The following is a 27,971-nucleotide window of genomic DNA, read 5'->3' on the forward strand; positions in this document are numbered from 1 at the left end:
ACAAAGGTTCTTTATGATTTGACATGACTTCTGACTGATTTCTCTGGGCTAGAAAAAGAACTCGATAACTCAGCCTCAGCCTTTGCCTTCAGAAAGTTCTCTAGGTGACTGGGGGGGGCAGCAATTTGTTTTGGGTTTGCTTTTAACAAAGAAAGAATCAAAATAATTAGTGACTTAAAATACCGTAGACAACTCCCTCTAAATAAAAAGATATTTTACTCGAGTAATTTGTAAAATATTCAGGAAATCAGGTCATGATAAACTCTTAATCTTTGCCTTTTGAGTATTTTAAGGCCTTTCTAGACATGTAATTGGCAGTAAGATTGGCATTAAGCATCTGTCCTCTCTAATACTTTGCAAAATGCTCTTTGACTAAACTCTAAAGGAATACTAACAACTTCTCTGGGATAATACGAAATCATTTATTTGATAGGAAGATTGAATATAAAAAATGTCACTTCATAAGTACAATGTGACTTTCCTTCATAAATAAACTGGGTTTTTATGTTGGTTTAGTATTTAACAGCTCTGTAAAGTGCATTTTGTTGCTAGCTGTGTGTTCTGAAACTGGTAACTTGCGTTTCATCTCCTAATACTGAGTCTACAAGCACTTGCCTTACCTGTATGTCAGATATCTGTCTACTGTATCAATGGATCCAGCACGCAGAGTCCTCATGGATTATACATAAAATTTCTGCCAGATTAATTTCTTTGTTCTTACACCTAAAATTTAATACCTGTAGATAGCTTAGCTTAAAATTCTAGAGCATAAAACAGTAGAGTCTCAGAAAGGGGTTTGCAGCTGGAACTGGTTCTAATCAGGCAGTTGTACTTTTGGAAACTAGAAAAGAAAATATATATATATATATATATATTATTTTTTTCCCCCTAGATTTACCCTGAAAAGGATTGGGAGTGCTAAAATAAAAATGACTGTGGCTTTAAGAAAAAAAAGTGCATAGATTTTGTTCCATTTTTTTGTTTTCCAAATTATGATAGAAGGAACTTTTCTTGTTTGCTTGTGTTTTCTTACCAAAAGATACTTGAGGGGCAGAGAGAGAGATAGATTATGGCAAGGTCTGATACAATATGCTCAGTATTTGCCATGGTTCGTCAAATGTCATGCTTTCCCTTGAAGAATTAATAACATAATTATTATTATAATTAGTAATACTAAGCCACCACTTCCAGGTGTTATTTCACTACCATGCTGTACTGTTATTCATATCTAGTGTTTGTTTATGGTTTCATTACAGTATTGCATTCTGCCACAAATGGGGGTGTGAGTTTTTCAGATGTTAACTCAGTGTGTTGCATTTCTTTAAAAAACTGTTAGAATAATGCTGTTCTTTGAGTTTCTGGGAATTTGGGATTAGGTTTAAACAGGTTTTTATTTGTTCATTCCAAAACTTTGCCTATTTGGAATTTCCTGGCTTTCAGTCTTTCTATTATTTCACTGTGTATGGGCAGCAAGTGTCAGCAGAGCTGTTTTCTCCAGTCGGAGTACCCCTACTTTAATGGTTAGGTGCACAGCAACAGAAATGGGACATTTGAGGATGATGTAGGCAATAGATGTTAGCTGCCAGCATTCGTGTGCACTCCACTGGGAACAGCTGTCAGTGGGAACTGTAGCTAAGAATACTGTACACCTGGAATTGTGATAGGCTTATCTTGTACATCTAGGTCAAGTTCAATGTCCTTCCTCCCTCTCTCCTCTCCCTTCGTGCTCTCGCTCTCATAGCGCTTCTTATTAATGGATTAGAGATTATGTGGCTTTTTCTCCCAGTATTGTTTTTGTGTACTGTAGTATTGGATGCCTTCTCAGTTGAAGAAGTAGTTATATACATAGAAATAAAAAAATATATTCTCGTTATAGTGAAATAACATGTAATACAGAACATGTCTGCTACAATCATATCTTCCATTCATATTTCTCTAAATTCTTAATTTTGTGGTTTGCATTGTTTTAGGTTTTGTTGTTTCTGTCAGTCCCTTCAGAAAACTGTTACAGCTTTTAAAGATTTTTCTTCTATGTATGTGTTCCCATTAGGGCCTTAAGATTTTCTGCTCTGAAGACCTTTTTGTTTGCTAAAATGCTTTTGTGCTAAAATGGTCTGTTATCCAACTTTCCCCTGTCAAAAATGTACTGTCTGTGAAGTTTATATTTTACAGCTTTGGTATGTTCTGCTTATCTAATGTAACAAAAATACTTTATGGCTTTTCATTTCAAAAAACTTTGTTGTTGGCTTTGATATTGAAGGTTTATTCACGCTTTAAAGTTCCCATTCTAAAACATTGTGGTTAAGTATTTTTTAATCATCTGATAACTTGAAAGCTTTTCTAGAGTAGCCTGCCTGTAATATGACACTACCAAAATTGTAGCTTTAATTTTCTTAAGTACATTTTCTATGAACACTGCTTGCTAAAAACTGCTGTACTTATTCCGCTCTCAAAGAATGGCTGAGAATATTATACTCTTAAAGTACTTGGGATTGAAGGAGCATATCAATATAACAAATTTCATACTACTTCTAGCAAGTAGACTATCAAAAAAGGAAAGTTTCCAATGAAAGACTGAAATTTTGAATCAATTGTAGACTAAAGATGTCTCTGGCTGAAACGTAAAATTTTGCTATTCTGATAAATCGCAGCTCTTAGCATTCTGGATAAGATAGCTTAGAGCAAAACTATGAAAGATTTCTTTAATGAGTGATTAGGAAATAATCTGCCCAGGCAGAATTTTGTTAAAATACAAACTTGTCTGAAGCAGACATGGAAAAATAATTTTTCTTTTTTCCACAATACATTTGTTCCTGCTGGTTTTGGTGGTGGTGTTTATTTTTGTGTTGGTGTCTCTTACTTCTTGAATATCTTTTGCTTTGGGATACCCTGTCATCTTTTAAAGAGAAATTGTTATTTTCATAGTGGCAGAACTGAGGTCAAGGAATTTTAAATTTAATTATATCTGGATAATTTTTAATCGCATCTGTAAGCAGGCATCAGAATGAGACCCTGTAAATGAAATCCAAACCAGCAGTCTCTTTGCCTTTCCTTGTTAGACAGTGTAACTCAATTAAAAGTTGAATAATGGTTAAAGCAAGTTTTGCTTTATTTGCTACTATCCTTACACAATTGAGAGAGGATGCAAAGCTTCCTGTTCTAGGACAGCATGAATAATTTGGTAAAGGGCATGTGGTTAGATGATGTAAAATATGCACTTAAAATAATTTGCAGTATCTAACTGCATTTACACTGAGCTTTGTCGTTGGTAGGTGAGTGCTTTAGCATGAACAAGCTTCTGAAAACATGTCTTCTCCAAACTTCAATTCAGGTTTTTCAGAGGGAATTGAATAACTTGTATATACTTTGTTGTGTGCTGCCTTTCCCCGAGTTCTTAAAATAATTCCATGTACATTAAATTCATTTTTATTAAATCTATAGGGATGCTTCGTTTGGGAACTGCACGTACAGTCTTACGATCTTGGACTGTTTACAGGGAATAAATAAGGTAATAATACTTTTCCTTAGCAAAACAGATTTAAATTGACTTTTAAAACATGAAGGAAAGTACCGTTAAAATACATTAGAAAATCTGGTTTCAAAGCAAAATGTATGTGAATGAGTAGTACGCTGTCATGAAGCCTAAGTTACTGAGGTCAGTGTTTGAGTAGTGACAATGGAAGAAGGTTACACTTTTGCCTGGCTGGCCTGGCCTTTGACAGTTTTCTGAACTTCACCTTATGAATCAGAATGTGCAAAGGCACCAGGCGTGGCTGAGGACAGTTCTCAACAGTGCAAGGCAGTGCACTAGATCTGCTAACAGATTGTTTATGACCGTTGGTAAAAGGTAATAACATAGGTTGATAAACTCAAGTGAGACAGACACCTAGGTATACTGTGAATTAGTCTGGACAGTTTTTGCGTGTACTTGACCCCAACTTTCCCCCAAAACACTTGGTTCAGTGTTTGACACTAATCTTCTCAGAATTGTTTAAAAAGAATGAAAATTAATGTATCTTACTAGTGTTTTGGTGTGTCGCTTTCAACAGTCCTGGTGAATATTAAGCTGCAATATAGCTTTTTTTTTTTTTTAAATGTTACATCACATCTTAATTGGCAACCTTGTGTATAGTATGTGCTTCATACTATAAGCAAAGATTAAATTTTGTTCATCGTTTCCCAGTGATCTTGATGAAGGGAGCAGACTATATGAACAGTTCTGTACAGACACTTTATTTGTAATTCTTAAAAGTATGGCAAAACAAGTGTTTCTTGAAAAAAGACAGATCAAGCTTAATATTTTTAGTTCTGTGGGGGTGGGAAAGGAGCTGTCAGTTAACAGCAAGACTTTAATTTGCGTGGCATTCTACGGATCCTGAAGATCTGTCAAGCAGTTTGTGCAGTCACTGTAATTTATCTGCAACAAACGTGTCAAAAGGACTTTGAGAATCAGTTTTTCCTCCTTTTTGCCCCCATAAAATTATTACTGAATTTTTGTCCAGTTCACCTACAGAGGTAAAAACACTTTGAGCAGGAACCGTATGCCTTAATCTAAAGTAAAATCTTAGTCTACCTTGGTAAATTTGGTGCTTGCATGCACGTATATCATACATGTGTAATTCAGGGGGCCTACAAATTCTCTAGTGCAGCCAGCCAACCATACTTAAATGAAATACATTTTTCAAAATCAGCTGTTCAGAGAAACCTCTCGGTATCTTAGGTTTCATGACAGGTCCAATCAGTGAGCCTATGTTGTGTATAACAAAGTTGATTTTGTTTTGTCTTAAAAAAGGTGCTCTGTATGTAGCAAATGATGGCAGACTGATGGTTTATGCTTTTTAAATCATAGATCTGTGGTGTGTTTTTTATCACACCTTAATCCTAGAATGTTGTGTAATATCTATACTTCTCAGAATGCAGTAGATGCAGTATAAATATATGCTGCAGAACTGTCTTCCACCTATTCCTTGGAAGAAATTTGGGCTATGAATTCCTTATTTGTAGAATTTTCTAATATGATATTATATACAAATCTTTAGTACAAAATTGGCATATTTAATAATAGTACAGTAATCAAATACAAAATTTGACTTCTTTCAGTCCTGTAATAAATACTGTCTAACGTAGTCTAGTGAACTTCATTCTATCAATCAGTGGAATGTTTATTAAAAAGCAAATCATAAAATACAGGTTATACACAGTACTGTATTCTGTATATGCCATTTTGCCTGGGTATTATGTTGATAAAATCAGAGTATCATATTCAGTATAGAAAATCAATAAACTCTTATGTTCTATATTTTCTTATGTCCAACTGCATGAAAATGTATTCAGCATAGAAGTCATCAAATAAGTGTATGACAAAAAGGGAATTGCTTTTTAATTTGTCATCTGCCTTACAGAAAAAAAAACATACATAGTGGGGTGGGGACAATCAATTTTATGATTTAAGTGATATGCAACAACCTTGTGTCCCATCGTAATGTCTTTGAAGGGGAAATAATTAGCCTGACATGCTTTAGTGACATTGTTGGAGTTTTTGTTGTCTGTGTTGTACAAAATGTGATGTTGTCTTAACATGGAGGCTTCAATAAGCGAAACCCACAAACATTTAGTGTTTTAGTTTTGATTCTCAAAAACAGTATTATAAAATGAGATTATATATCATATTTCAGAATAAACCGACACCTTGTTGCCTTTTAGGCCTTGCAGCATGGATTTTTTGACTTTAAGACATTTGATGTGGATGAATATGAACACTATGAGGTTTGTACATTTAATAATGAGTTGAATGTGTTTGGTTTACCTAAAATAAGTTAGAATATACAGTATCCCACAACTTAAAACATACTGGAAACACATTTTAATTGAAGTAAACCCCAGTGTTCATATGTAAGGTATGTACATCCAAACCTGAATGCTGTATGTGAAAAACATGCAGGATGAATATCCTTGCAATTTCAGTGCATCACATAAGTCTACTGTTTTCTTGTAGCCTTTCTGGCTTCTGGGACCTCTTTCATGCTTTCCCAACCTTCCCCCAGGATAGGATCTAAGGTCTCTCAGCTGACCCACAGAATCTGTGTTTTCTTTCAACACTTGTTGAGCTGCTGCTTGAGATGCTATTAGTCCCAAATATATGATAAATTTTTTTATAGCCACATAGATTAAGCACGTTTTGAGCTTTTTTGGTAAGGACGCATTATGTGGGGATTCCAGTAATGAAAATACATCCAAAATATTTCCCTAATGAGTTCCCAAAAAGCTAGCAGATGTCATTCATTGTTCTGCCAGTTGCCTTACAGCTTAAGAATAGATACTCTGGATGGCTCTAGATGCTTCTCGGACTTTGTTCTGTAACATACACACCTTTATCTGCTAGTAGTAAACCGTTATCTCAAGCTATATTGCTGCAGAGAACCTTTAAAATATGCCCATGCTGCACTTGTGAACTGGGCTGTGTACAGAGGAAATCACGGGCACGGAAGGTGTATATACATCTGGTCCAGGATAGTTGGATGATCTTCGTCTACCGTTTCTCACACAAAGGAAGGGAAAGGGTTTTTACTGAAGTCGGTGGCAATGATGTAGTTGTATTTGACCTTGTCTGTGGAACTCCTTGAAGTTCCTGCAGTTGCATTGGTTAAGGAGAAAGATATATAAACTAGAGGTGTACTAAACTCTTGAATATATGTTAAACTCTATTTTTAGAGTTTTTACTTTATTGTAGACAATATTCTTCCCCCCAGCCCCTCTACTACAATTTTCAGAAAACTTGGAAATAAGGAGAATAAATTTGCTTAGTCTGAAAACGTCCATTTTAAAATTTATTATCTTAAGTTGAATATTTCTAGTATCAAACAAGTTTTAGGGATAATTGCTTTCCTTACATCTCTAACATTTGATAAATAACTTTTGTTTTACAAGCAAGAAGATGCGGGTGACTCAGTACATATCTGAAGTACATACAGCTATAAGAAATGCTTCATAAATGTTCAAGAAAGAGGGTGAAGTCAGGACAGGAATAAACAGTGGAAAAATGTAATTTACAACACAAATCTATACAGTAGATGTTGGCTGCAATAGGCACACTATAACATATAGCTATTCACAAAGCTTAAAAGCATTTGTAGAAGGATTTCTGTGTACTGTACTGTTCCATAATGATTAGATTGAGAAATTGGTATAGCCTTTGCTGAATTACTGAAATTAAATAAACAGTAACTATAAATTTAAAGTATGAAATTGTTGCTTTTTTTGCTTACTCTGTGTACAAAAGGAAAATGTTTGTTCTAAAAACAAATGATGGTTGGGAATTCTTAGGAATCTCTGTGGATAGTAGGCGTTAATCTGCCTGAAAAAAGTATTAAAATAATCGACTAAAGATATCCCCTTATCTTGTTTAACGCTTAACATTATCTTAGTTTGAGAGAAGTATGTGTAAGTGAATGATGTTTAAAGTATGCAGCCCACTGTCTGAGTTTAAGAAGCAAGAACTTGGAATCATCTTTAATTTTTTGTCCATTTTTTGGTACGTCTTCTATTATTTTACACATCATGGCCAGCTTTGTGTGTTTAGATATGTCCTGTGCTCTATTTCTAAAAGTTTAAATGTTCCAAGTTTTTGTTATGTTAGGTCTTCAAATGTGTAGTTATGTGGAGAAAAGTTGCATAAGACTTAAGGGGAGCAGGCTAAAAGAAATTCTATGTCACGTTTATAGTTCTTTATCTTAGTACATTATCAAGGCAGCTAATTCCCCTTTTGTTGGACTAGATGTAAAATACTGGAATGTTTGGGTTTTTTTAATAATGTTGTTTGCATGTGGTGTTGAGTATATATACACACATATACATATATATCTGTAGTTCAGATTGGTTAAAATTTAAATTATTCACAATAACCCATGTAACTGTAAAGAACTACTTAATTCACAAATAATACTGGTAATACAAATATAAAAATACTTGTTCAACAGGACTTCTTCCTTAAAGGGGGCAGAGGTGCTACAATATTGAGAGTGCAGTCTGTGATACAAACCGGGGGGGCAAGGAGTCCTGACTTGGCATTAATATTGGTTCGCTAGTCCTTATGCAACCTTGTTAACTTAGAGGAATTTTCACTGTGTGAGGACATTTGGAGCAAGCCTAATGGGCTTAGCTAAGCAAACAGTTGGTGAATTGATTACAGTAACATCAGAATCTTTCACTCATTAGGATGTTTTGATTTGCTGAGAGCTAAAAACACAAGCTTAATAATGCAGTGGAAGTGGGTGCCATGTCCTTAAAAGTCATGCTGAGAATAACTGCATTGCCAAATGAGGAATGACCATTCTCCAATTAAAAAAAAAAAAGAATGCAGTTTTGAACTTTAGTTGTGTATTTCCAAAGAAGCTTCCAGTTTTGGCACTGACAGAATTTGCAGAGCCTTTTTGAAGTTTGCATTTAAAAGTGAGCAAGAAATGCAAAATGTCACAGTTTGAATGTTTGGGTTTTTTTAGTCTTTTTATTTGATTTATACTTTGCTTCTATGATTACTGGCTCATCAGAGCTTATGTCAATATATAAATTTCAGTTTCTACAGGGAAAGTATAATTGTTTTTGAAGGCTAACTAGTTTTTAGTTTTTCTGTGAATTGGGCTTTTTAGCCTGTGCCTTACAGAGCAGTATTTTTACATATTCTTTGGTTAAAACATACAAAAATGTTAGTGTTTGTCAGGGTTGTTATGCGTAGGTGTCGTAAAACACTGAACCCTCCAAGGGAGAAATATCTTAGATATAGGACCTTTCTGCTTTTATTGGAAAACTTCAGCAAAATTTTTTGCATTTCATTTGATTAAGAGATTTCTGGGAAGCAGCTTATGGTTAGTTAATTTGTCCCATATAGGTAAGCTAGCTAATTACATTTGAAGTCTTTTGTTTTAATGCAGCAAGAACATAGTAAAAAGTAAAATAAAATCTTGAGTAATTTTTTTAACCTTGTATGTACGATATAAAATACTTTTGTCTTTGTATTCTGAAATTTTTATAGCGAGTGGAAAACGGTGACTTCAACTGGATTGTTCCAGGAAAATTTTTGGCATTTAGTGGACCACATCCAAAAAGCAAACTTGAAAATGGTATGATGTATATTTTAATGCTATTCTGTGATCTTCTTTTTTCCAACACGTTAAACAGCCACACGGCAAATGAGCAGAAGATAATAGAGGCTTATAGATTAATTTTCATCTTCAGAAATAATCATACAGTGAACATTTTATATATGATCATAGAATTTAATTCCAAAGGTTTTGGATTTCTTCTTTGCTAGAAGAATTTTAATTCTTCTAACAGTCAGTGACTTTCATTCAGTCTCTGAGAAATTCAAGTCCCTTACATTTCTCCTGGAACCTGACACCTGATACGATAAGTACGCAGAATTAAAGGTGAGTTGTGTAAGGCAAAGGAGACTGTATTAAAGAGTTTTGTAACACAGGCCAGGAAAGACTTTAAAAAGAAGCTTACCTTTACTACTGAAGATCCCTGGGATAATGGGAAGAACCTATGTGATTCTAAAGGAATAAAAAAGAGGAACTTGACTGACAGAAGGAACGTAGAGATTTGGTCCAGCTAAAATGAAAACCACTCATTTAAAAACTACAATCAGGTTTTTTGCTGAATTTCACCTTATTGCTTATGTGAGCATGTTTTCTGGATATGTACTTTTTTTTTTTTCCCCCACTTCTGCTCTCTCATGTTTGCTTTATGACTGGAATGCTGCTAATTGCATAATGTCCACTGAAGATTTAAACAAAATCTCGGGACAAAATATTTAGGTTGGTTTGGGTTTCTTCCCCAATCACTGTTACAGTCTCTTCTTGCAGAATATTTTAAAAAATTACTTAAATCGTTCAATGGAATTTGGAAAACCTATGTTTTATTTTTGACACTAATGCTTAAAATCCAGTTATGAGGCTACAAATAAGCCTCACCCAGGTGAGTGTAAGTACACATTACAAAGTGACATTTTTCTCACTATGTTGTGACTCTGAATTACATTTAGTAATGCGTATATGACTTGTGGAAATGACCCATGTTTTGTGAGGAAGCTTTTGGACTTTATTTGAACACAAATAAAAATTCTGGAGATAAACTAGACCTTCTAATTTTTTGTGGTAGCTATGTTGTTCCTGTGTTTTGTTTGTAAGACTTAATTGTTAATGGAAAAGAATAAAATACATTTTACATACATACATCCTATAGACATGCGCACACACTCCCTCACACCTTCATCAACAGAGAAGATCTATTTGGTGAAAGTGTCCTAAACAGTTGTGGTGTAGTTGGTCTTTGACCTCCCTCCCTGCCCTCCATTTTCATCTAGAGGGTCCTTTGTCTATCAGCTGCATCAAGGCACTGGAACTTTTTTACTTCAGTGGAGCAAGAATATTTTTGGTAATACAGTTTATCCTTGGACTATTTCTCTTGTCCACAGTATAGATGACCAATCTATTTTCCTCATAAACACAGTGTTTCCTCTTAAAGCATGTTCTTATTCTTCGGTTTGCGGCTTGACTATAGATAAACAGCTGTTCTGAAATGCTGAATTCATATATGTGCCTAGCTTTATGTATAAAACTCTACTTGTAAGAGAAGAATGGGCTGAACAGGAGACAGTACGGTGTTTCACATATACTGTACTTTATTTTTTTTCCCGATCCTTTTTTTAATTATAGTGGTCTTCATGAGCATTTCGTGGATTTTTTTTTTAATATCACTTAACATGTTTATTCTGAATAAAATACTAAAGCATTTTCAGTAGTAGCATGTTTATAATTAAAAAAAAAGTTTGGGGGGCAATTTTGATTAGTAAAACTTTGAACTTCATCTATAACATTAAATGATATTTTTTTATAGGTTATCCTCTTCATGCACCTGAAGCCTACTTTCCCTATTTCAAGAAACATAATGTCACATCAGTCATAAGACTAAACAAAAAAATTTATGAGGCAAAACGCTTTACTGATGCTGGTTTTGAGCATTATGACCTGTTCTTCATAGATGGAAGCACACCAAGCGACAGTATAGTTCAGAGGTTCCTGAACATCTGTGAAAATGCTGATGGTGCTATTGCTGTACATTGTAAAGGTATGTACACTTACTTATTTCTCAGATCGAAGTTCAAAATAAGTATAAATCCATAGAGTTTATTTCAGAAATAAAGCATTTCAAAAGTAACATTTTCTGGTTGTGAAAGTAATATTGCTTTATGATACTTGGCTAAATATATGACAAATATTTGTTATTTTCATGTGCATATTAAGTTCTTTCATCCTACACTACTACTTACAGTAACTGACAATCTTGTTCATTGTTCTGTTTCTTCTTAATACCACTTGAAGGCGTGAGTTTCAGCTGATGGAGATTTCTCTTTTGCATTATGCTTTCACAGCATTATGATAATTGACTAGGAAATGCAAAAGACTGAAGGGTTTTCTTTGTGCTTTTGGACTGTTCTACATTTTTCTGTGGACCGTGAGTTCCACGTTTCAAGTTAATGTGAGTTATTGTGATGCCAGCATTTCCAACTAGCCTATTTCAGCAAATCAGCCAGAAAATACACAGAACATGCTTAGTCAAGAACGATTAACAAAGGCTTTTAAGGCTTCAGCTTGATTTATGTTTAGAGTTGTGTAAGGACATTGTGGAGACGAATGTCTTGATGATCTGAAACAAGAATAGTGCTAATCGTTCATAATTTTTCCATGAACGATAAACATGCATATCAAAGATAAATAAGTTTAGTTACTAACAAGTTGTTACTGTCGCTAGAACCCAGAAATTCCGGTATTAGTAAGCCAGGCATCTGCTAACTGACTAAATGAGAATGTAAATTATTGATTAGCAGGAGTAGATTGTTATTCTCCAAGCTAGTTCCTAAAGGAATACAGTATACTTTACTTTTCTAGTGACTTAGATGTGCACTTGCTAAACTGAAGTATTTTTGGTCTTTTGTCTGACAAGTTTAATAAGCAAACCAACAATCTCGTTCTTTTAGATTTTTACACCCTTTTAAATAAGCCTATAAAAAGTTAAATCAACAGTTAACTCAGGGTTAACGTATTGTCTGTAGTTTTCTTGTACCCTTATTGCAGAAGTATTCCAAGCACAGCTTCCACACTAGAAATTGCTTGTCCCAGAAGTTATAGAATGGTTTAATGCAAAGGGTTGCTATGGAAAGTTTGTACATTAGCAGGAACTTAAAGAGAAAAGAACTGAAGTCTTGGTGATGTATGCAGTTGGTGGATGTTACAGGGAATTTTCAGAGACCATTTTCTTACTCAGATATATGTTTAGTATAGTACAGCTTTTGGTTGTCTATTTGCATGTTGCATTACTTTTGCATTTAAAAAAAAAAAAAACAAAGCCAAAAACCCAAGCCCAAAACTCTCTAACAATACTTCCCCTTTTAAAATGATTCTTCAGAGCTAGTCTTCCAGTATACAGTTATGGAAACTCAGTATTTGTGAACTTTTACCTTCATCCTTTTACCTGTATCATCTTAACTTTCTAAAAGTCACAGCAAGATTTAGTTATTGGTTAAATATAAAGAGAATGTAGTTGTGTATAGAATTGTCAGCAAGGGTTGTCTGGCTGCTTAGAGTTTCTATTTAGATAGTTGTTGGTGCATAAACAATAGCTGGCCACCATGAGACTGTAAATTGTGAATGTTGTATTTAAAGGAAAATAAGGTTTAAATGGGGAGACACTTTACTAGTAGATAAGACACAGGGATAGAAAGAAATTAATTCTTACTCTGTAGTTAGAGATTTGTCTGATAGTAAAAGCTAATTTTCCTGTCTGTTATCCCCTTAAAATCAGGATTAGTTTGTGATTTGAGGGGCAATGGGTTAAACTATTTTAAGCTATTGATATATAAAGTTATATGCTGGTCAGCATTCATTGCTGTTTATACAGACAGCAGTGAATAGTTTTATAGGTTGGTTTCACAACAAAATTGATACAAGAAGAAAAAGCCACTGGCTGAGAAGACACATGCTGCTATCTGTTGTGATATACACGTGTATATGCATGTATTTGAACGTTGATTTGTAAACTATGTGTGTGTTGGCCTCTCAAAGGTACTTTGAATTTGTTTTTTACTGGTTTTATAAATATGAAGTTTGTATCCAGCTTGGTCACAGCTTTTTTTAAAACATCAGCCTTTTTTTTAAAAAAAAAAAAAGTTTGAAGTAGAATTGTAGAAGTGCCAAGAGTGATCCCTGTTGCCTGCATTCTTAAACACTGTTAACTTCTTATAAGCATATTTGTTCTTATATCTACAGCATTGATATCCAATTATACGATAAACAAGATACTGAATCAGAAATTCTTTCTTCAAATATTGAGGTGGTGAATAACACTGCAAAGAAGCCTTCTCGTATCCCATACTTTAATTTGGTAATTATGAAATGCTCATGACTTTGTATGTGAATGTTGATGTTTTTGTTTCTGTAGCTGGCCTGGGGAGAACAGGAACACTAATTGCCTGTTATATAATGAAACACTACATGTTCACACATGCTGAAGCCATTGCTTGGATAAGAATATGTCGACCAGGCTCTATTATAGGACCCCAGCAACACTTCTTGGAAGAGTATGTATACCTTCTTTGCTACTAAGAATCAACTGCTTCTCTACATCCTTACCTATCTTGCACTATTTATAGGATCTACTTTCTGTCTGCTGACGTCGTATATTACTGCCTGTTGCAATATATTTAAGGTTAGTTAATTTGGGATTGAAATCAAACTTACTCAGTAGCAGTCCTCTTCTCTGAAGTGCTATGCATTTTGCCACCTTAAGCCAGAGAGTCTCAAGACTCTGCATGTTTGTGTTCTAGGGGATTTAGGAGTTAGACAAATGTGCTGGAAGTATAAAGTCCAAATATGCACAAAAGATAAAATCAGCAATAAGGATTTATTAAAATATTAACATAGAAAGAATAGACTTTATATACTTCATATATAGCCTATGGTGACACTTAAAGTGAATCCTACAATAGTATAATTGATACTTTTTTTTTTTCTTTCTTGTAACTAAAGATTAAATAAGTATGTGGTGGACAGCTTATGATCTCTGTCAGATTCCTAGCATAATGTATGAAGCGCTTCTGATTTGGAGCTCATAGTCATTAGCAAAATAAATGTGTGGTTTTAATACAGCTCCTTCTCAAAATTGACTGTATACTTTGGGTTGAGAACATTTCATGTACAGCTAATTTGAATGAGTCATTCAAGGTTTGATCCTGAGTGGAAATGAATGACAAAATTGCATTAGCTTCAGTGATGTAGACAATAAGTTTAATTTCGTAGTGTTTTCTACATTGTGCATTTACTATTATAGTGGTTATATTGATATTTTTGAGGTGGAGGCATTTTCACTGTTATGAGAAAACATTTTGAGAAAATCCACCACAAATTTATCTCTTTGGAAAAAAGACTGCAACAGCTCTGCTAGATACTGTGTAAATACAGTAAAACGTGCACTGACCTTGCATCTTAAAATCCATAGGATATCAGAGAGAAAGGAGGAGTATTACTGTAATTCATAAGAGAAATTGAGCATGAATGAGGATTCGTATTTATTTTTCAGTGCAACTGAATGGGCATTCCTTTATATGAGAGGTTGCCCACCATTATTCAAAATACTGTGAATCACAAACTTTCACAAACCACAAGTGCTCACTGAAGGCAGATTAAACTTCTCCATACCATGCTGATGCTTGGGTGATGCACTCTTAAAAATAGTTTCCACACTAGAGCAAAAACAAGAGAGAAGGTAGTAGTGTGATTAGTAAGTGCTGTTTACTTGAAAGATAGGAAAAATAGGACCCATTTATTTTCTGTATTGGCATATAAATACTTGGTTTGATTTTATAGATAGGCAAAGATCCTTCAGATTTTTTTCATTCATACCTACATTATTCATAGCTAAGAGCTGTAGTATTGTTCAGTAAGAATTTTCTGTTGTTCTAATTGGCAATAGATACCTGTTTTGACAATCAGACAAAATTCAAGCAATGTCACCAGTAGTGTCAAAATGGGATTGAGAAAGGAGGAGCTAACATCAGTTGCATCATTCTAATAAAAAATATCTCGCCATCAGGGCTACAAAGCTGCATCTGACAAAAAGGTAAAATCTTGCAACTTTGATCTTCCAGCCTTCATAGATGCCAAAGCTTCATCTATTAGGTTCTTTGAGGCTTCTTGAGGGAGGTTTGTTTTGGTTTTTTTTTGTAGAGACCCTCACACCCAAGTATGTATCAAATCAGTTTGTTACTGTGAATGCAATTAATCTTGAAAGATTTCAAAGGTATTTAAATTCAAGCATGTTTTCTAGGCTACTTCTGTGAGGTGGAATAAGTGGTGCTCCCTCTCTGCCTGCTCCCTCCGTCTCCCTTCTCTTGATGTTTTGTTGGGACTTAGTGAAATTTCTCTGGAAGTGCTTACCTTTCCCATTTATTATTGAGCAAGTTTAAGCAGTTGGCTCAGACTACTTAGCTCTTAAGTTTTGCCATAATATTTTGTTTTCAAACAAAGAAAAGTTTCCGGTGAAAGTATATTCTGATTTAATTCCTCATTCTTTTTTTCTCTGCTCAGTATAGGAGTTTAATTTTGTTACAATAGTGTGTAATAGGATCTCAGTTCTTGGATGGAACTCGCGTGACAGGTACCTACCCAGCAAACTTCCTTATCAAGGAATAATGCAGTCTCATCAACAAAAGCCTTATTAGCCCCTGTACATTGTAGCAATTGAATTATTATTTTTTTTACCACCTGTCTGAAGGATATAATCTTTCATTTTCTGAAAACTGATACTAGAGTCCTGTTCAACTTTACATGACTATGACCACTTCTGCTGTGCAGGTCAGCTATAGTTTTACTGCATAATATCTGTATACACAAAACTCATGCTAATAAGAAGTTGGAAAGTTCTGTATTATCATTTATTCCACACATTATGTATATAAAAGCATTATTTTATATGAATTTTTAAGTTGAGTTTTAAAAGCCTTTAAAATACCACTGCAAATTCCTGTTTTGTTAATCTCTTCTTCCAGGAGGATTTTGTAAAATGAAGTTTTAGTACCTGTAATATTTCTGTGATGGCTACAGACTTGTTTGGTGATTCTGGGGTTTTTTTGGTTGTTGTTGTTTTTAACCATTGAAAATGATGATTTTTTTTTGTGTGTGGTAGACATTCAAATATTTTTTTTTTCCAGATGAAGCTGTACAGAAGATTCAAATGTTGGCAATCTGTAAGAGCAGCATGTTTTCATATTGGTTTTTGTGTTTGCAAATTTGTTGATGTGAACTGATTTGTTTTTGTATCCTAAAGGAAGCAAGCAATGTTATGGCTGGAGGGAGATCTCATCCGATCAAAGCAGAAACGAGTAGTTGATGGAAACATTAACAGAGTTCTTAGTGGCTTGAATGACATTTCAATCAGTGACAGCTTGAATAAAGTACAAGACTTGGATCAGTACAGGGAGGTAAGAGTTCATAGGAAAAATTTCACACAAGCAGAGATGGAACTGATCATTTAATAATTAGCTATAGATAATTTTTAGATTTTTTTTTTAGGCTTGTATTAGTACTGGATTGCTTTTTCACTCCTAAATTTTTTATAGGTCATAATTAGAACAAATCTGCACTTTTTTTTTAAAAAAAAAAAAAAAGGAAAAAAGCATAAGTTATATTTAAAACTGTTATAGGTCATTTTGCAAACTTCAAAAGGTTTGCATTATTTCAAGTCATTCTTTCAGGGCTTTCAGTTGCTTATTGGAGAATGGAGGAAAAAATTTTCCTTCTGGAAATCTGTTTATTCCAAGTTTCTAGTTAATAATGCATGACTGTATAGATGTACATCCTCTTATCACCATGTTATGGATTACTGATGTGATGTGTACATTTAAGGTAAGGACCTTATAATTATTTATTGGAAGCATAGGCATGAAATGTGAACTAAAGTGAACATACTTCTGCTTTTGGGGTAATAAAAAATCTTAAACTGTAGCTTCCTACAGTATCTGTGAGAAGCAGTTTGAGGAACTATGCATTTGATTAATCCTGTCTTAGCTCTGTAATAACTAAAGAGCTTTTACGTTGCTGATGGAATCCTTTACTTGTAAAAGACCAGAGATGTAGTTGGCACCTTCTTCATATAGTTATTATTATTAATTAAAGTAATCATCCATCATGTGATCTGTCATAATCTGGAAGAGCATTTCTGTAAAGGTACTGTTTCCCTTTTGTAAGTTCAATTTGTTGCTTGGAATATGTAAAGTTAAATACCTATATTACTAACTGGAGAATATAACACTGTGTAGAGATGATCTTGTATGCCTAATGAAAACAGCTGGCATGTAGCCATGTGGGTAAAAGTAATGTTTTTGAATCTGACCTACTACTACAACTTACTGCTTCCAGTATTCAAGGCAACTTGCAGGTAACTCAACTACCTGTACACTGCATAGCAGCTTATGTACAGATTCACAGTATAAATTCACAGTACTGCTTTTTTCTACTGTAACCCTCTGTAATATGTATATTTCACTTTTTTACAGGTGTCATATTAAAGCTGTTCAACATTCATTTTTCTAAACATTTGACTTACCTCTTTATGTCTTTGGATATTTGGTTGTATTTCAAGACCTCATTATACTGGGCTCTCTAGAAGCTCAAAACAAAGTAATGTTCCCAGTCCCAAAAATCCATAAGGTCTAAGAATCAGAGCACAGAACAGCTACGTGCAATAACTGTTGGGCAGGTAAAGACAATGAAACAAAATTTATCAGCATTGAGGCTAAATGCTAGGTAATAATGACCTAGAATATAATCTTCAATGAAATCTAGCTAAAATATTTATATTTTCCTATAATTAGTGCAACACTTGGACCATCGCATCATTTTATTAACTTCTATTGTATTACTTCTGTCAATCTTTCATCTTGGTTAAGGGCAGAAACTGCTGTTCTGTTTTATGCAGAGCAGTGAAGTAACTTAGGCACAACAGAAACTGCAATAATACAAACAAATACTTGATCTGAGGTCAAATGAAGCATAATTGGTATAAGTTGTTTTCATTTGGCAATTTAAAAAAAAAAACAGTTCTCTTCTTGCTTTGTCTCTACTTAATACTTGGGTCTTAAAGTCTGTTTTGAGATCAGTCAGAAATTATAAATCAGCATTTAAACAGTGTTGCCATACACTTTTAATATTTCTTAGAGTTTATAATATTTTCTAGAGCTAGAAGAAGTAGGATAAAACTGAAATCTTTTCATCCTATATTCCTTATTAAGTTCTCATAGGGAAATTTTTTTTCAAAACTATTTTTCTAGAGGTCATGAGAACTTTTTTTTTTAAATTTAGTAATTTAGGAAAGTTGATTTTTAGCTCCTCTTGCAGGACACACAACTCTATCTAAATTTCTTCCTCATCTTGTGCATATCACAAAATTGTATGTTACTGCTTCCCTTCCACATTGATGATAACTTTAAAAATAGTTATGGAGGAAGGAGTTGGAGTTGAATTGTATAAAAACAGACTTCTTTGAAGTAAATAAATACTGGTGTTACTCAAGCATCCTGAACTGACTTTGAGGTCAGATTCTGCAAAAATCCTCTGTGAATGCACGTTTGTACAGTGACACATTTAATTTACTGGAACTACGCAAAGACAGAGTAGTGCCCCACATATGCACAAGATTGTAGATTAGCTTTTTAAATTATAATATTTGCGAAGATGATGTTCAATGCTTTGAAACTACGCTGCTCCTAAGGATTTGCTATATTTCCTTGCTTGCATACTTTGTGTTTCCCAGAATGATTTTGAAGACAAAGCAGATGTGGAAACTCAGAATGGCATGACGCAGGGAGATAAGCTTAATGCCTTAAAAAGTCGAAGACGGCCATGTTCTGCTACAGCTGGAGCTCTGAGGTAATTAATTAATTCTGAGGCAATTTGCAATTTTAAATTCAGCCTATTCTATCAGATCTTTATGGCAAATACACGGCCTTGTTTAAGGCAGTGGTACTAGTTGTACCACCTTCTGTGGTGGTAATTTCTCTAGGTATATATCTATTAGTTGCAGATTTGGTTTATTAATTTCTTCTCCACCCCCCTCTTCGTTGTCTCCCTGTTCAGGATACTTACTTATTATGTAGCAGTAAAAGACAGAGTAAAAAAATATTTCAAAACCTCAAATTTATATCTATCTAGCATTTTAAAACTTACTTCTCAAACAAAATATTCTTCAATGAACTTAGTTATCTTCCTATAATTTCTTTTCTGTACTCCTTATATAAATTTTGAATTTTTCAGAACCAGTAAAAATGTGAAGTTTGAAAATAAACCTAAAGTACCTCTCTGTTGTTTATCTGTAAATTAAAATAATGATTTTTAATAATTCTTAACTCTTGTTAGTCTTGTACTTCAAAGACAGTATGAGACATGCAAATATGCTTTGGGGGAGGGGAAAGGCTTTTTATCCTTTGATAAAGATTGCTGCCTTGGTTTCTTTAGGCTGCAAGACATGAAACTGCACACCAGGTCAATATCACAACCTTTCAGGTATTAACTTTGAAATTCTAGTTCTAAACGTATACCATTAAGGTCTTAAATTTTTGGTCTTTTGGATTGTATTTATCACATCAATTGATTAACAATTTCAGACTTCCGAGAAGTGGCAGGTAACAAACTTCTCTAAACACCTGCAAATGGTGGTGGGGGGAAATCTTATGGACAGAGGGATACAGCTCTACTTCAGGGATACCTTGAATTCTTCTTAATAACTAATTAGCACATACAAGTAATTTCTTCAGTCACGTTTTCTAATATCTATGCTGTTAATGCATTGAAGGATGACTAGTTAACTCATAATGACTCTCTCTCCATAAAATTAAATACTTGTCTCAAAAGCCTAAATTGGCTACATATTGACTGAGTATCACAATTTTTGTCCTGTGTGGTTTAGTAGATGGACTAGAGATATTGCTTAGTGGATACAATCAGTACTTTTTGGGGGGAAGATAAATACTGAGTTTTAGTACCTTTTCATATTTTAATACAGGGTCCTCACTGTACACTTTACTACATGCTTTGTTCAGAACTTTCTGTGGAGCAAATAAAGCCAATAATTTCTCCTTATTTTCTAAATGATTATTTCATTTATGACCTAAACAGTACTAATCTCAAATCAGTACTGACAGAGCCCCCCCAAAAGAAAATAAAACAGAGTGAAAATTGACCTAATTTTAAGAGTTATAGGAATGGTAGAACTGAGTCTTTTTGTTTTTGTAACCATTGCATCCTTTACCCCATTGCATCTAAAATACAACCTATAAGACAAAGTATCTGTCATTATAAAGCATTAATATTAAAAAGAACACATTATCTTCAGGTTTGTGACAACCTGGATTTTTGAGGTGGATTACTGCAGATGTCTAACCTTGGAGATGTCTGTTTACCCTTTCTTTGTGTGGAATTAAAGCTATTTCTGCTCAATGTCATTCCTTCTGTGCTTGTAGCTTGTATCCAAGGTCTTTCATTGTTTAAGAGCTGATCATGATAATATCCTCTGGTCTAAGGATGGAGAGAATTTCATACTACTGCGAGGCTATTTGTTTTAGTTTTTAATAATGCTAACATTTTTTAGTAGTCTAGGCTACCATACTTACAGCTCATTATCAAAATATGAAGAATTTGGTCATAAAGAGTCCCTCATTAGAAAGAGCTGTATGTTCTGTGCAACTTTGTAAAAAATGTTCTTGCTGTCATTTGGAAACAATGGTGTTCTTATGAGAGCGACAGTGTTCGTTTTTTCTACTTGCTTTATAAGCAAAAAAATAATTCTTTCTCAAATTTACCATATTTAAAATTTATAATCAAATTTACAATAAATTTGATACAAAATGGGCACTTAGCCTTCACAAATTACCAAGGTGAGAAGTAGCCTATAGCTGTATAATATAGTACAGCAGGGGAAAAACTTGGAAGTGGGATATTTGAAAAGTTTTTTTGAAAAGATATTTGAAAACATGCAAACTGTTGAGGTTTTGCTGTTGAATTCTCAGTATTCAGACTTGAGAATCCCCACTTTTTAAAATACAAGTCTATGTATTGAAAGACTGTTTCTGAGATGTATATTTCAGTTATAAAAATTTTGCTTCTCACTAAAACTCTGCACTCCTTTTAGACTGAATACTTCAAGTAGCACAGAAGGATCCATGTCTGCTCTGAAGGCCTCCAAAGTGATGGCAGTTAATTCACCATCTGCAGAAAGAATAAGCAGAATTCCCACATCCTCAGGCGCAAACCTTAAAAGGTTTTTTTCTTCTTCTCATTTTAGTATACGTACTTACTGTATACTACAATGGTTTTCAGGACATACGCAGTCTATGAAGCGCTTGCTGCTCTTGGGTGTAAGAAGACTTAAATTTATTTACAGAAGGATTTGCTGTTCTGCTAGCTAAACTTTAGTTGCCTGCAGATTTAAAAAACAAACAAAAACCAAAACCTATACTACTGGTATGAGTGTTTTGGTGGGATTATATTGTCAGAAACAGTATTATCTTGCTTATTTTTTTATTTTACTCATCTGCGTTTACAGAAGTATTGCAAGTATTCCCACAAGTCTATATACTATTAGTCTCAGAAGAATACTGACTAGTAATTAATAGATTTTTATGAACCCTTGATTTATTGCTATTTAATTCCATTATTTCTATTGTAATATCTAATTATAGATGTTAAATGAAATTTAGAATGGTTGATGTGTTTTTAATAACTTCTGGGCACAAATATTTACTTGAAGAAAATAACTAACTTGAAGAGATATTTCAGGACATGCTATTTTTATTCTTAAATTTTATCATATTACCTGTTGGTTACTTGAAGACTTGTATCACGTTACTGATACCAATAAACAGAAGAGGAGGTCTTAAACTCTTACACGTACACAAAGTACCTCAGCATAGATCAGCTACTGCCTAAACTTTTTGACACAATCTCCTACATGTGCATATGGTTTGACAGAGGTGAAAGCTGGCCATGGTAGTGCTTGAATAAACAGAGTTTGGGAACTCCTGACAAAGAATTCTGGTTTTCATTATTTGAGAGCTAGAAGATGAACCTGTGTGCAAACACAAATTATTTCAGAATGGTCTATGTTATTCACCTGAATTGTCTGTTATTTTTTGTATATGTCTGTACATACCTTGTATGTATTTTTTTTCCCCACATGTGTTTTCCATTCAGCGTTTCCATAAACTCCAGACTAGCCAGTTCTCTAGGGAACCTGTATGCTGCTTCAGATGATGATGAGAGCAAAATGACATCATTGTCCTCTAGGACAGGTTTTTCTGTAAGCCAAATCTCCAGCCACTTGAATGGCAGCTTGCAGCTGCATCACAGAAATAACCATGAACTGAACAACAACTTATACAACAGAAACAGCAGAAGTGGCAACAACCTGAGCAGCCAAAGCAGTTTTCAGAGCGCCGTGACAGATGAGTATGCATCAACCTTCCTTTATGGGCCTTACAACTCCTCCAGCACAATACCAGAGTCAATCAGTTCCTGTAAGTTCATAGTGAAAACAGCACTTTTCAGGCATCTGACTGCTTATCTTCCTTGCTTCTGTGAGCAAAGCTGTTGCAAAAAAAAATCTTAACCCAGCATAATTCTGTGGCTTCCTTTAATGTTTCTGAACAGCACCTTTGTCTGTTACCTTTTTAAGTAAGTGTCATTTCAGCTGCTTTTTTCCATCTCTTTCAAGCATCTAGATCATGGGGGGTTCATGAAAATAAATTACTCCTGAATTTAAACTAACACCTTTTCTGATAGCTGTTTTTATGGACCTTCTTACCATTTAGACGTTTTTATTTCAAGTTATCCATAACATAGCTTATAAATTTATTATGTATCTTAATCTTCATGCAGTAACAGATTTAAAGAAGCCTTTGTATGTATCATACTAAATGGAAGGTACAACATTCTTAAAGATAGGGCTCATTTGAAAGATGAGACCACTTGACTTGAAACCTAGTCCTTTTTTAACACCAAATGTGAGTAAGTATTTTAGAGCAAGATATTTCTGATAGTTTCACCATTTTAGCTTTCATTCCTCAACAGCTTTGCTGCCTTGGGCTTGTTTTATGCCCTTTTTCTGTATGAAAGTATCTGTACAAAGAGGATGCACAGATAAATTAATGCAACTTGAAAGTGATTCTATACAAAATGCAGAGAAGGAGAGACTAGAGAAACTTCAGTCATGAAATCAGGAACAACTTGAGGTATTTTAGGGAAAAAATAAACTTATTTACTACTATAAATCTAAAAACAATTTAAAATATCTGGTTACCAAAGATTTGATATCCTACTAATTACAAAAATTAGTGCAGTGGTTTTAACAGAATATATTGCCTAAAATTAATTGAACCTGTCAACCTCTGTTTAATAGTACTGACACTTCAGATTTTTTTTTTTTTTAGCTGCTGGAAATAAAATTACATTTGTATAAAATCACCTGCAGAATATGACACCTTTCTTAAGACATAAATTGTTTCAGGATAAAGAAAGTTGTAGTGTTATACCTGCTACTGTTTTGAATGTAGTGAGTCCCCTGTCTTAAAAGAGCTAATACATACATTGCATGTAACTAGGATGTCAGCTGAAAAGATCATTCATAGGTTGTGTTCTCTTTTTCCTGAAGAAGTGGGGGGCTCTGCCCTCTCGTTAACAGCTAGTATATGGCACCACTTACAGTTCAGCAGCCACATGTTTATAGCTTGAGAGTATGAATTGCACTTTCTGAGGCTAGATGACAGTAGGAAATAAATTCTTATTGTTCCATTGTGGAATTAAATTGCATATGTACTGAAACCTAACTAGTATACAGGGTACATTGCAAATGAAGTTAGTTGAGGGAGCTTGATTCTGTATTCTCATAAATTCAATGGAGACTTCCACTGGAAAAAGAGTAGAGTTATTGTGCTAGGATGTGCTTGATCTAAAGCAACTCTTAAAAATACTTGATGCTTTCAGACTCCTTGTTTGAAAGTACATTTAGCTTCTTGTCCACTACAACTTACCTGGAAATAAATGTTAACATTCCATGATCTTAGGATCACTGAGTGTTCTCCATTGAGTTTAAATTTGAGTTAAAACTTTACTTTAAACATCAGCAGTAACTTATTTGCAAGGGATTTCTTGAATATTGCCACATCCTTTCAGGTTTTTTAAGTTGTTTTCTCTCTTTAATTTGGCTGTGTTTATACCTGCTACATTGGATTGAGGTAAACTGTATATAATTGAGATGTTTCTCAAGTTGGATATAGAAACCATCCCAGTTTTCTTACGATGAAACCAGTTCTAGAACAAGAGAACTGTTTTAGTTTAAGTAACTAATTTGGTTAAATTCTTCCAGGCGTAGAGATGAGAGAGGTCAAAAGCTGAGGATGTTTGGTTTGAGACACTTCCATGAGTCTTTCATTTGTTCATGAATTCTGATGGTTCTAGAAAGTCAGCCTTTTTAGGTGTTCCCAGTCTTTTATCCAACATGCTTACAGAGGTTCAGTCCTCAGGAGGACTGAAAGGCTCCAGTTGAGTATACTGGAACCAAAGTTTTGGACTCTTAAATGGGTTAAAAACTGGCTGGATGGCCGAGCCAGAGAGTGGTGGTGAATGGGGCAGAGTCCAGCTGGCGGCCGGTCACTACCGGTGTTCCCCAGGGCTCAGTTCTGGGGCCGGTGCTGTTCAATATCTTTACAGATGATCTAGGTGTAGGGATTGAATGCACCCTCAGTAAATTTGCAGATGACACCAAGCTGGGTGGGAGTGTCGATCTGCTGGAGGGTAGGAAGGCCCTACAGAGGGATTTGGACAGGTTAGATAGATGGGCCGAGACCAACGGCATGAGGTTCAACAAGAACAAGTGCTGGGTCTTACACTCCGGCCACAACAACCCCATGCAGCGCTACAGGCTGGGGGAAGAGGGGTTAGAAAGCGGCCTGGCGGAGAGAGACCTGGGGGTGCTGATCGACAGTCGGCTAAACATGAGCCAGCAGTGTGCCCAGGTGGCCAAGAAGGCCAATGGCATCCTGGCCTCTATTAGGAACAGTGTAGCCAGCCGGTCTAGGGAAGTGATCGTCCCTCTGTACTCAGCACTGGTGAGGCCGCACCTTGAATCCTGTGTCCAGTTCTGGGCCCTCCACTTCAAGAAAGATGTTGAGGTGTTGGAGCGAGTCCAGAGGAGGGTGACCGAGCTGGTGAAGGGTCTGGAGGGTCTGACCTACAAGGAACGGCTGAGGGAGCTGGGGTTGTTTAGCCTGGAGAAGAGGAGGCTCAGAGGTGACCTTATTGCAGTCTACACCTACCTGAAGGGAGGTTGTAGTGAAGTGGGAGTTGGCCTCTTCTCCCGAGCAACTAGTGATAGGACAAGAGGGCACAGCCTCAAGAGTTGCCAGGGGAGGTTCAGGTTGGACATCAGGAAGAATTTCTTTACAGAAAGGGTATTAGACATTGGAATGGGCTGCCCAGGGAGGTGGTGGAGTCACCCATCTCTGTATGTGTTTAAGAAAAGACTGGACACAGCACTTAGTGCCATGGTCTAGTTGACAGGGTGGTGCAAGGGCAACGGTTGGACTCGATGATCCCTGAGGTCTCTTCCAACCTGGTTGATTCTGTGAAAGTTGATACACAAACATTGGTAGAGAGCAATCACTCATCTGAATAACTAAGTGCTAGTGTCTGATTTTTTTATTTCTCACCTTCAATATTGTCTCATATTTAATGTATTTGAACAATAATTCATTGGAAGGTCAACCCATTCCCATTCTTTTCTATTGTACCTTCTCTATATGCTGCAGCAGCAATTCTTAAGAGGTTTTTTTCCATATTCTAGTTACAACTGCATATTGTGCATAAATATGTAAACCTACATGCAGAGCCTGAAGGGAAAGAAACGCCTTATAACTGTAATGTGACTCAGTCATGAAAATAAGCTGACATTGTTCACAAGAGGCCAAAAGTTACAAGAGTACCAAATGATAATATAAACCATTACAGAAACAATCAGCACATTTCCTCAAACAGCTTAAAAACTACTGTAATCTCCTTTGGAAAGGTAGTTACCATACCTTTATATTACAAATAATTTTTAACAACAAAAGCAAAGTTGGTGGCCTTGTTCCCTAAGCATAGGCTAAGAAATTAAGTAATGGTTGACACTTTTTCTCATATATGTCTAGATATTTACAGAATCCTAGGTTAGCACTATGTTTCTATTTAACTTCTAAACCCTCAAGGGTCAACATAATGGAATTGACACAAAAATTCCTCAAATACATGTGGGGAGAGGGGCTGGTTTTACAGTGTAACTGTCTCTTCTAGTATTGTAGCACATGTTTCCCTCGTAGATAAGGGTGACTAAAATACTTAGGAAGAGGGTGAAAAGCAAAGAGTGTTGATGACTGCTTAATTTAAGGAAGAGGAAAAGAGTGATTCATGAACAGGTGAACTGTCATCTTGATATCAGAGAGGGACTATAGCTATGTGCATCTTGGTAAAGAGGGAAATGAATTGTTCCCTTGCAATAAAATTATTAAGTGACTTAAAACAGTGATTATACTATGCCTAACATATTCCATTTAAAAGTTTTAGGTGAATGGGAAACATTTTGCAGAAAAAGTAACTTTCTAGCATGCATGTTCCTCCTCTTTTAAGAACATTTTTAATCTTCCTAATATCTTAATGACTTAGCAACGCACGGAAGGATGTAAGAGTGTAACCTTTGAACAATTCTTGGCTTCTGATTAGGAGTAGAGGTTATACACAGTCAAATAGAGCAAGATCTTAAAATGAGATGCTATATCCAGTCTTCTCTGGAAGAGTGAGGTGAGAGAAAAAGGATTTTATGTATTGTGATGTGAGAAGCGGCACTTCTTAGGAAGAATCATGCCACGCCAAGTCTATGTAGCAAAATACAAGTTTCTGACTTACCTGTAAAGTAATCTTATTTCGATATAATAATGATTAAACTGCTTTCCTGCTTGGAAGATGTTTTTCAAACATGCCCTGAATGTTGCACGTGCTTCTAAATATACCATATGGCCCTGTGCATCTATCACAATCACAGGGGAGTGCACAAAATTGTTACCTATTTATGCAGAATGACTGATCTGAGCCACAGTTACTGTGACATCACAGTGTTTAAGACGAGTAGATTATTTGATCATTTAATCTCTGAATGCCTTCTGTCTGTAGTGAGCGTCTGACTTACTGGCTAATACAGATTCATCTTGATGGTGGTTTATTTTGAAGACAATATAATTTATCTTAATAATTGGTCCCCCTGGTTGAATACAGACATTGCTTAAAACAATTTTCACTTTAATCTGAAACTTTCTGTATGTCTTTATTAAGTCACTGTTATAGTCCTTTATTACCTTATTTTCTTTGTCATGAAGATACTTCATGCTAGTCATCTCAACTTGATTGTCTTTGATAAGCTAAGTTGGCTCAAAGATCCTTTTTGGCAAGCGTTCAAATCCTTTCCAGTTTTTCAAAATGCTTTTTCAAGAAGCAGATTGCAACACTTTAACATTCATCTTTCAGGTCCAGAAAGCTGCTACTCGGTGCTGTCCTGCTTATAAATCCATAGGTTGTGTTAGCTGCTTTAACTGTAATGCATGGGAGTTCATGGGGAGGAAAAAAGAGTTCTTGCCATCCAAGATACTGACCTGTATTTTAGTCCAATGCCCTGCATTCCCTGTTTTTTGTGTGGAAACTCTGCATTTTGGCTCTATAAAAGCATTGTCCTGGTTTTGTAGGGATAAAATTATTAGAATCCATTTTTCTGTTACTTTTTGTTTTAGATTGTGGCCAGCTGTGGTGTGGTGATCAAGGCCATTAGCAGTGAAAGCCAGGGCAGCT

At 35.1% G+C, this 27,971-nt stretch overlaps 1 protein-coding gene across 4 annotated transcripts in view; it reads left to right on the forward strand.

Annotated features, from left to right (window-relative positions):
* CDC14A (cell division cycle 14A) overlaps positions 1 to 27,971 on the forward strand; it is a 65,111-nt gene that overhangs the window by 31,813 nt on the left and 5,327 nt on the right. For 2 of the 4 annotated variants that reach the window (XM_068405922.1, XM_068405925.1), the window contains exons 6-15: positions 3,442 to 3,508; positions 5,704 to 5,766; positions 9,029 to 9,116; positions 10,894 to 11,124; positions 13,495 to 13,633; positions 16,378 to 16,531; positions 18,862 to 18,977; positions 19,563 to 19,610; positions 21,235 to 21,363; positions 22,296 to 22,618. In XM_068405922.1, the coding sequence (XP_068262023.1) occupies positions 3,442 to 3,508; positions 5,704 to 5,766; positions 9,029 to 9,116; positions 10,894 to 11,124; positions 13,495 to 13,633; positions 16,378 to 16,531; positions 18,862 to 18,977; positions 19,563 to 19,610; positions 21,235 to 21,363; positions 22,296 to 22,618 (1,358 nt within the window). Of the gene's footprint in view, positions 1 to 3,441; positions 3,509 to 5,703; positions 5,767 to 9,028; positions 9,117 to 10,893; positions 11,125 to 13,494; positions 13,634 to 16,377; positions 16,532 to 17,605; positions 17,809 to 18,861; positions 18,978 to 19,562; positions 19,611 to 21,234; positions 21,364 to 22,295; positions 22,619 to 27,971 lie in introns of those variants that run through there. The other 2 variants (XM_068405923.1, XR_011048613.1) reach the window with 2 other exon arrangements.

The sequence above is a fragment of the Nyctibius grandis genome, chromosome 8, assembly GCF_013368605.1.
Source record: "Nyctibius grandis isolate bNycGra1 chromosome 8, bNycGra1.pri, whole genome shotgun sequence".
Taxonomy (NCBI): Eukaryota; Metazoa; Chordata; class Aves; order Nyctibiiformes; family Nyctibiidae; genus Nyctibius; species Nyctibius grandis.